Source organism: Astatotilapia calliptera, chromosome 15, assembly GCF_964374335.1.
Source record: "Astatotilapia calliptera chromosome 15, fAstCal68.1, whole genome shotgun sequence".
Classification (NCBI taxonomy): domain Eukaryota; kingdom Metazoa; phylum Chordata; class Actinopteri; order Cichliformes; family Cichlidae; genus Astatotilapia; species Astatotilapia calliptera.
The window spans coordinates 9,266,548-9,275,777 of NC_137436.1; the positions used below are offsets into that span (position 1 = coordinate 9,266,548).

The 9,230-nt window shown below is 41.4% G+C and overlaps 1 protein-coding gene across 1 annotated transcript; it reads left to right on the plus strand.

Moving 5' to 3' along the window:
• The first annotated feature begins 3,741 nt into the window (after positions 1-3,741).
• Positions 3,742-9,005, plus strand: batf (basic leucine zipper transcription factor, ATF-like). Its single transcript, XM_026194755.2, has 3 exons — positions 3,742-4,024; positions 5,017-5,118; positions 8,069-9,005. The coding sequence occupies exons 1-3, from the start codon at positions 3,962-3,964 to the stop codon at positions 8,273-8,275; spliced, it is 372 nt and encodes a 123-aa protein (XP_026050540.1). The 5' UTR covers positions 3,742-3,961; the 3' UTR covers positions 8,276-9,005.
• The last annotated feature ends 225 nt before the right edge of the window (positions 9,006-9,230 follow it).

Genomic DNA, 9,230 nt, shown 5'->3' on the forward strand with positions numbered 1-9,230 from the left:
CAGTGGGAAGGAAAAACTTTCTTTGAACAGGAAGAAACCTCCAGCAGAACCCGGGTCAGGGACCCACAGCCATCTGTTGTGACCAGCTGGAGGGTGAGAGGAAAGAGCAAAGAAAGCATAGAGAGACAGACTAAATCAGAGAGAAGACAAAACTTTAAGTCCTGCAGTAGCATGAGCCTACAGCAGCATAAGTAATGGATGATTCAGGATCACTCGAAAAGTTCTTAGATGACACCTTACAGTTGTTCTTAGCTGGGCTTGGTGACTTCCCTCATAAACTACCAGAAAACATTAGTGCTGAGTCTCATCAGTGCTCTGGGGTCATTATTAATTAAGTAATCATTTTCTATAAACGCCTTCATTGTGTTTTATTCTGTTTCTGTCAGCGCACAAACATTTTTTTTTCAGAACAAAAAACCCTCACTGTCTGGTGAACTGCACTTTACTTACCCTTTAGGGTTTAACCCACTCATTGAACATTCAACATTTCAACTCCACTAAATAACAGTTACTTATAAATAACATTTAAACACCACTGACAGAGAAGATTTGGCATAATCTTCATGGGCACAACCCACATACCTTGGCATAACACACACATACACGCACGCAAGTAAGTTCCCTGACTTTTACCTGACCAGAAATCTTCCCATGAGGGACAAACAGCTTGTTTGACATTTATGTCAACTTCCAGTTGTGCTCGTTTGTTAGGAGAGGGACACTTTAAACCTTTAACACATCAAAAGCCCAGCGAGCCTCTGAAATCTCCTATGTGGGCGCGGTGTGGCCTTTGAGCTTCATTTTAAATATTTCGTTTTCAGCTGTATTTGTTGTATTTGAATAAAACATGGACTCTCAATGAGATCAGCACACAAACAAATTAATGACTTGGATGTTGCGACTGTTTTACCCTTTAGTTTTTTCTTCTCTGCGGGGTGCCGATGACATCACACAAGCAGCGTCAGCCTGAGCAAGATAGCAAAACCCGGTCTTTTTAAACCACTCACGCGACAAAAACCATCATTACACATCATTTTCCATCATTCATGAGTTTCATCAGCCTTTCTTTTATCTCACAAACAAGCTGCTCTGCCTGTCCTACACCACCTCCACCTGGAGGTTAGCCGCAAATATCAGTACTGCAACAAATCCATGTGAGACGATTCCAGTTAAAGAACTGTTCAACAAATTAAGTTAATTAAAAATAACGATGAGTGACAGTGATGGAAATAGAAGAACAAATTGTTATTTTTTTCTTCTTCTTTTTTTAATACCTACCTTAACTGACAGTATTGTTGTCCACACGTCTTTCATTTAAAACAACAGCGACTGACAGTCCTTGGTGTCAGTTCCCAGCAGGAGGAAGTGATCGCCTCATTTTATGATTTCACTTGTATTGCACAGTAGTTATGACAGATGGAAAATTACAATATTTGGGCATCAACTTTTAGGCAGTTCTTGATTTATAAGACTGACTCATGTCTCGAATGACCTAAAACAACTGCCCTACCCTTCCACCCCTTCAAAAAAATACAATATTACATAGTTCAGTCTTTTCGAAACAAAGAACAGCCTCAAGTATATGCAGTATTATCGCCATGTTTTTTTTATTTTTTCATGGCAAACAGGTGGAATATGTTTGAAACTCAAATCCTTGTAACATAACAGAAATCCAGTACAAAACTCACTTGTTTTTAGCCCTTTACTTTTCAAATGTCGAAAAAGTTACTAAGTAAGTAAACAACGAGTGGCTGATACAATTCACGCCTGCATAACAGTAAAACTCAGAAAGAGTGGGCCAAAGAACAAGAAAATAAGAGCAATATTTCTCTCAAACTGGACTTGACACATTCACTGAAATGACTCATAATCGGCCTTTATTCTGAATTAAATATTTAACCGTTATTTGTCACGTTTGTCGTTTGCCTAATTATCCCTTACATGTATTTCGTGATTATTAGAAACCTCCCACGGTCATTTCCAAGGAAGGTAGACCACAAATGAGGGTATCGCAGTTTGCATTTGAAATAAATGGCCTGTCTGGGGTTTTTCCAAGTAAGGGAGTCCCGATGAAGAGGAGGGAGTATTGTTTAGAGCAGTAATTAAAATTCATCAAAACTGTCCTTACGAGCTGTCACTTTTCTTTCTTTCTTTTTCTTTTTTACGAACTCTTACTCACACTGGATGTTATGTGATCAAGTGCAAAGCTTGAGTTTAATACAGGCGCCATCAAGCCTTCTGCTACTTCTGTGAGCCTCACCGAGCAGCAGAATTAGTGCAAGACATACAAACAACAGTTATAAAGATATTTCAAAAGCTTTTACACATTTTTTAAATCATTCACTCAATGTTTAAAAATTGATACGGCGGGATTTGGGGGTGGTTCTGAGCATCCCTACACTCCCAGCAACAGTGGGTCGTTGAGGGTTCGGGCATATTAAACTAATATGTGTTCACCCTGGTTTAAGCCTAATTTGACAAAGCAGCTTTCCTCCTTTCTCTCTTTCTCTCTCTCTCTTTTGCAGCCTCAACTCTTTTGGACAGCGTTAAATGCCAAGTATTAGAAATGTCTGCCCTTGCCCAAGCTCTTCAAAATTCCTGTGATGGTGGAACATGTTTTTGTGTGGGAGGACTGTTCTGCCAAGCAAAGCTGTTTTAGTCCTGATTCTCTTTTTTTTCCTCCTTTTTTTTTTCCTTCTTCTCACAAGAAAATCTTGTTCTTGCACGACCAAATGCTGTCTCGTGATGGGGGCAAACAAGAAAAGGACTAACGAGTAAAGGGCACCGCATGCCTTAAATGAGCCAAAAGCTCAGTTTTAAATGGATTGCGTTGGACACTTAAACAAAAGCGTGTGTGATTTTTTTTTCTTTTCTATTACAGTAATAGTGTGAGTAAAAAAACATTACTTCCAGTATGTTCCCCCTCCTCAAATTGTACATTTTCTCAAAGATCCCCCACTCTTTGCACATAAACATCTTCGTTTAGAGTAAAAGGCTGTGAGAGAATTCTGAGTGGGGCATTGGGGAGCCCCTTGGGCATTTCTCATTGCCAGTACACTTGACATCACCTTACCTATTTCGCAGCTGGTGAGCCGCAAGCCAGCAAGTGCTGCACAGTTCTGGAAATTACCATGAAGCATGTGTAAATACTCACAGCCCAGTCATCCATGTGGAGTTTTGGGATGCAGTCTCTTGAGGACTAAGTCGAAACTTCATATCTGTGACAGCTAAACAAAAAGAAATAAGAAGAAAAAAGAAAGAAAAAAAGAGGAAGCCCATAATGCCAGCTTAACACACATGTGCGCCCCCCCCCCCCCCCCCCACACACACACACACACAAACACACACATCCCCACTACCCAGACATAATCACACTTGTGTAAAGATTAATGTGTTATTTTTGTGATAACCTGACAATTGTGCTGCTTCCAAACAAACAAGTTTTTAGTTCTGTCAAACTGGGTAATTCATTTGTGAGGCTGTGAGCATCCACTGATAATGTATTCAAGGAGTGAGTTAAGCTCTGGTTGTGTTATTTTTTTGGACTTTACACAATTGCCTTGCTCGCCTTAACTTTCCAACAGACATGTGACTTCCAGTCTAGTGCAACTTACCAGAAACTACATCAGTACGTCTAATTAGGTAGACAGCTAGTATCAGAGAGAGAGAGAGAGAGAGAGAGAGAGCGAGAGAGTAAGAGAGTAAGAGAGAGAGAGAGAAAGAGAGAGCGAGGGAGGAGGGACAGAGAAGAAAAGAAAAGAGGGAAGAAAGCGACTCAGTGCTCGTGGTAAGCCAAGTTCTTCTTAGCGCTCGTACGGCTACAAAGGCTCTCACTCTCTCGTTCTGTCTCTCTCTCTTTCACACACACACAGACAGACACACACTTCACCAGATCACACACACTCAAAAACGCAAAGCAGAAGTGGACAAAGACACAAAGTTTCAGTCGCTACAGTCGGCTATGGCGCAGGGCTCTGACAGCAATGACACAAGTTACAAGTCCCCATCACCTGGAAGCAGACAGGTAAGTGTGCATGGTTCGTTTACTTTTACGAGGATGTGCCCGGTTTTGTCGGAGCGATTTTAGTTTAACATCTCTGGATGTACTCGTGTGGGTATGTTTTAAACACGCACCTTTGATTGGCTGCATTCTTTCATGCATATTTTTGTGGGCAGCAACCAAGGCCACCACTAGAGACACCCATCCTGTCTCTGCTGGCTCTTTTCACAGTTTCTCAGAGTGTCTCACATGCACACATGGGCTGGAGGCATGACTCGCTGCAAGTGTAGGCTTTTGTGAATTGCAAAAAAAAGAAAAAAACTCAGCACCACTTTGCCCAAGTAGTGGGACTCCATTGTTTTTGCAAGTCCTCAAACTGCGAATGAGAGCTGAGAGCTGTTGGGAACAGACATCGTGTTAAATACAGTATGTACTGTGCATTTCTGTGCATGGGAGAAGCTGTCCATTACCCTCGGTGCTGGCTGGTTTCACATGTGTCAGTCTCTAGTGTTCACTATTGCTCAAACCTGTTCTGGAAATAGAGCGCTCAAGCGACGTATTAACGCTACAAGGCATGGAAATAACTTTGATCATCTAAATTCAGTTATTTCTGTGAGCAACGCTGGTTGTCTGGGGGATTTTCAGAGAGGTGCTAACAGACGTTCAGACGAGGTTAGATACTACATTTCTTATCTCTTTGATGTCCAACCGACTCAGCATTTTGAAATTGATTAGTTATTATGATACCAAGAAAATCGAGTGTTCAGGACATGAAACAGGGTGTGCGTTATAGCTAACCGATGACTCAGCCACTCCCCGACCCTGCCCTTGCACATTAGGTGTGATGTTAGGCAAGTCTTCCCTGAACTATCATTTTCACACCCCGGCTAGAGCGTCCAGCACAAACTATTCACCGAGCTTCTCGCAGATTCACTCTTTCAGGCTCAGGAGACGTCTGGTGGCCTCTGTGTCATTTGCACAAACACACTAACTGAGGGCCTGCTGTTTTGTTTCAGAGCTCAGACGACCCAAAGAAGGTGATGCGCCGCGAGAAGAATCGAATCGCTGCCCAGAAGAGCAGGTTGAGGCAAACTCAAAAAGCTGACAGCCTTCACTTGGTAAGGACACCTTCCACCACACTTAACACCCTCAAAGCAACACAACGCGAACAGATGTCTCAGCAGGACATGCTGAAAACAAGTCTGCCATGCTGGTTTCAAATCAATAACTGCAGATTGACTGGATAAACTTAACACTCCTTGTATGTCAGAGCTGCTAATTCAGCCTATCTCTGTGAATAATGATGAAAGCATCAGGGGTGTTTTTTGCTATGCAATGCCCTGCCAACTGTTCAACCTCCAGTGTAACTCCATAGCACAAATGGAAAGAAATTTTGAGTACTGCAACAGACTGCAGCGCTTTCTAAGTGTCCGTGCAGCTCTTTGAAGCCTCTGGGAGTGGATTTGTACTATATTTACAAAATGCTACCTGACCATGTGGCGATGTGTCATGGCTTCTGTTGGGCTGCACACTTGGACGCTGTTCGGTGTGTTTTCAGAAGCTTAAGGAATAAATTAGCACGTGTGGGCAATCACTCCCTTTTCACAGCAGAAACGAGCATCAGAGACTGCAGCACAGTGTATGACGACAGGAGTGCGTTCACGCTCGACTCCTTTTGTTCACCGCTTTATTTGTTTGATCTTTTATAGTTCTTTTTCTTTTTAACGTTAGAGTGGGTAGTCAGCACATTTCTGCTGGATGCGCAGCTGGATGCTCTGTTATGTTAAAAGCAACCAGTGACCCATTGAACACTTCCACTAGCTCAACAAGGTGTCATTTCTTACATCAACCTATATTTCAAAACACTGATCACGTAACCACTCGCCATGTGACTTCCTCGTTCAAGAAAAGAAGATGCGTGCGGCACTGAGCTCTTTCACAGTAATGTGTCAAGAGCAGCTGTTTCAGTGAACTTTATCAGATGAGCAGAAGAGATTTTTGACCTTCAAAAAAAGCCACACCGTAGGCTGTAGTAGATCCAGTGTAGCTGATTTGAATATGTGAGAATCCTTCCTGTGAAGTACGGTACACATTATCAATCTCTTTAAACCCGTCAGTCACACAGAATATAGCCTGTGGTTTTACTTTCATCGTCTCGCTAGATAAACAGGAAGGTGAATTTTCCCTCTCTTTGACACTGTGGCTTATTTCCTGTTTCTTCAGTAGTATTTTTTTCTTCTTTGTAAATGAGCTCGAGTGCTACATGTCGTGGGCAGGAGGGGAGAAAAAGGCAGTCACTTCTTGTAAAACACTGATAGCAGTGGGCCGTATTTGGCTAAGTGACGCAAGTACAGGGGTTTGCCCAAGGGTTCTGTGACAGTAAGGACTCACAGCTCAGCTTTGTGATCTTTTGGCCATGGTGAGATGACCTTTTAATTAACCAAGTGGAAGATTTCTCTCCTACAATTCCCACACAAAGGTGAAAAAAAAGAACGAATGAAAAGAAAGAGAGAAAAAAGTATCAAGCAGTGACGTACCTTTTGCTCTACTTGCTAAAAACTGATCATCGGTTAGAAAGACACCTTCTTTCCACTTGTTTTGGAAAATGTGGCACCCAAAAATGTCAGAAATGTACCTTTTCACACTGTGGTGCAAGTTGCACACAGTTTCAATCAATAGTTGCAGGGCAATGTAACAGGGTAATGTGTATTTTTGTCTATTTTCCTTCTCCTTTTTGCAGTGTTGCCACCAATATTTCTACTTTTAGAACAAAGCAATGTAGATGTTGTAGATATTTCATGTTTTACTAACTCCTAAGTAACCAAAGCTATTCATTTCAGTACTGAAACAGAGACAACTTTATCTCAAGTGGCAACAACATGCTTTTACTTTTACACTTTTACTGACTGGCCCATTACAAATGATCACTGAAACAGGCAGGGATGCCACAGTTTTAGCATTTTTTATAATATAAAATTGTTTTCCTACTTGAACTGTGGACTCGTTGCTTCACTGTGCTCGCAGTCTTTGTGAAAGGTTGAAATAGTTTAATGATTCAACTACTCACCATATTTAATCCAGGCATCATTTCTTAACATAAAAGTTGATCATAAAGAAAAGAATTAAACAAATTCCAACTCTGACCTGATGATGGCGTAAGGCATCACTGTGATCTTAACCCTCTCTGTTAGTGGGAAGACATTTAACTACACATTTAATCCCTGAGATATCTTAAATATAGATAAAGAAGTGTAATTTTAACAGCACACTATGTGATAAATGTGTAAAGTTACAGAAATAGTTCTGGGCTCACTGCCCAGACTATCCAATATTTATATTTGTGTTTGTGACTGGATTTTCAAAAACATTTTTTTAAGAACTGTAATTTCTACAATAAACAGTGACAAACAGGAACTTTTCTACCATTTATTTATTTATTATTTAACTACTTTGGTGTAATTTGAGTCGCAGTGGGGAGGTCTTTGTAAGCAGAAAAAGGTGTAAAACCTATTTAAAAAAGGATTAAAAGTTTAAAAATGTATGCCCTCCTTAACATTTTCCAAAGCTGTCCAGTGGGCCGGATTGCAGTCTTTGCTGGGCCGATTCTGGCCCTTGGGCCTTGGGTTTGACACCCTTGGCCTAAGGGAATCAATAAGCTTATTCAATTTCCCTAAACTGAGCATGTATGAAAGTATGTCAGTTTAATGACAATCTAATCGTGGCTTAGATTTAAAGTCAGGCCATCCACTGTGGACAATGATTCTGCAAAGCTGTTGCGCTCGTCTGTTCTACATCGAATGGTAGACAAACCATCCAGCACATTCATACATGGACTATTAAAAATGGCCTGCATTATCCTTTTGAAATGTTTGGGGTTAAAATATACCGTGCACTAAAACATGCAAAAACACCAGCGCGGAAGCAGGATATGTGGTTGTGGCTTTTTCATGAACAAGTAGTAAAGACCATCACCTTTATGCTGTCCAACTTAACCTCACACAAAAAGCACGCACTTTTATAGTAAATAAAGCAGCTCTGCTCTAACATCCCCTCCCTTCGTGTTTCCAGGAGAGTGAGAACCTGGAGAAGGAAAATGCCGCCCTGAGGAAGGAGGTGAAGCAGCTGACAGAGGAGGCCAAGTATCTGTCGTCTGTGCTGAGCAGCCACGAACCTCTGTGCACCGGCCTGGCTCCTCAGACCCCGGACCTCCTCTATCCTCCTCATCACAGCAGCTACAGCACCAGCCAAAAGTTTGGGGTGTATCCAAACTTTTGACTGGCACTGCACCACCGCCAGCAAATCGCTGTACCACACTACCAGCGCTAACCCCCTCCCCCTCCCAACTGACTACTGAAGATGTACTGCGAAACAGACGACTGACCTCAATGGAGAGAGACTGACTGGAGATATTTCAATCAGTGTTAAAAACCTGATCACAGAGTAACATGACAGACCAACGTGTCTGCCACACACGGCAGCCAAACTGTAATTATTTATTTCGCTTCTGCTCGTCTCTCTGCTTTTCTGATTTATTATCAGTAATCTATCTGTGAACTTAAATGGCTCATTGAGTAGAATTATCAGCCAGTCCATGTTTACACAGAGTGAAGAACCAACCTAGTATATAAATGTTGAAGTGACTCAGGCGATATTTTTGTAAATTGCATACTTTTAGTGTGAAGGAGAGCCACCTTTATCATCTCACCCACCTTGTTTTGTTTTTGTTTTTTCGTTTTGTTTTTTGTGTTGTTCACTGTTTTAGTGTGTTACTGTTGATTGCTAATTCTCAGGACCTTTTGACAGATTTGATTGTGGACAAAGAGAATGTAAAGTCAAGATCCTAAGAAAAGAGGTTTTTCAGACTGTGTACCAAAAAAAAAGAAGCAATTGTTGATGATGAAGAATTGGAACCTGGCGTTCAAAAGGTCTTGACTTCTGTTGATAAAGCTGATATGTGAGAAGAGCCAGCTGATCTATTTATTAAATGTAATGCCTTTTAGGATGATCACTGTGACCTCTTTTTTTCTTTAAGACAGCAGAGTGTGTGACACCACCAGTGGTGCTGTGGTGTCACAGGAGCTTGTGACAGCATCCTGGAGGTCCCTAGATGGCACTGTTTACCAGAATGAGATGCACGATTAAAGTAGCTTATATTAAGGAGAACATAGTATTTTGAAACCTTCCCTGTATAACTTTACTTTTTAAAAACTTTGTGAGTGTGTGTGTGTGT

Excerpts from the sequence above, each read along its gene's own strand:
- batf (XM_026194755.2), top strand. The coding sequence starts at position 3,962 with ATGGCGCAGGGCTCTGACAGCAATGACACAAGTTACAAGTCCCCATCA. Across the intron at positions 4,025-5,016 it reads CATCACCTGGAAGCAGACAG|AGCTCAGACGACCCAAAGAA; the intron begins GTAAGTGTGCAT and ends GTTTTGTTTCAG. Across the intron at positions 5,119-8,068 it reads AAGCTGACAGCCTTCACTTG|GAGAGTGAGAACCTGGAGAA; the intron begins GTAAGGACACCT and ends TCGTGTTTCCAG.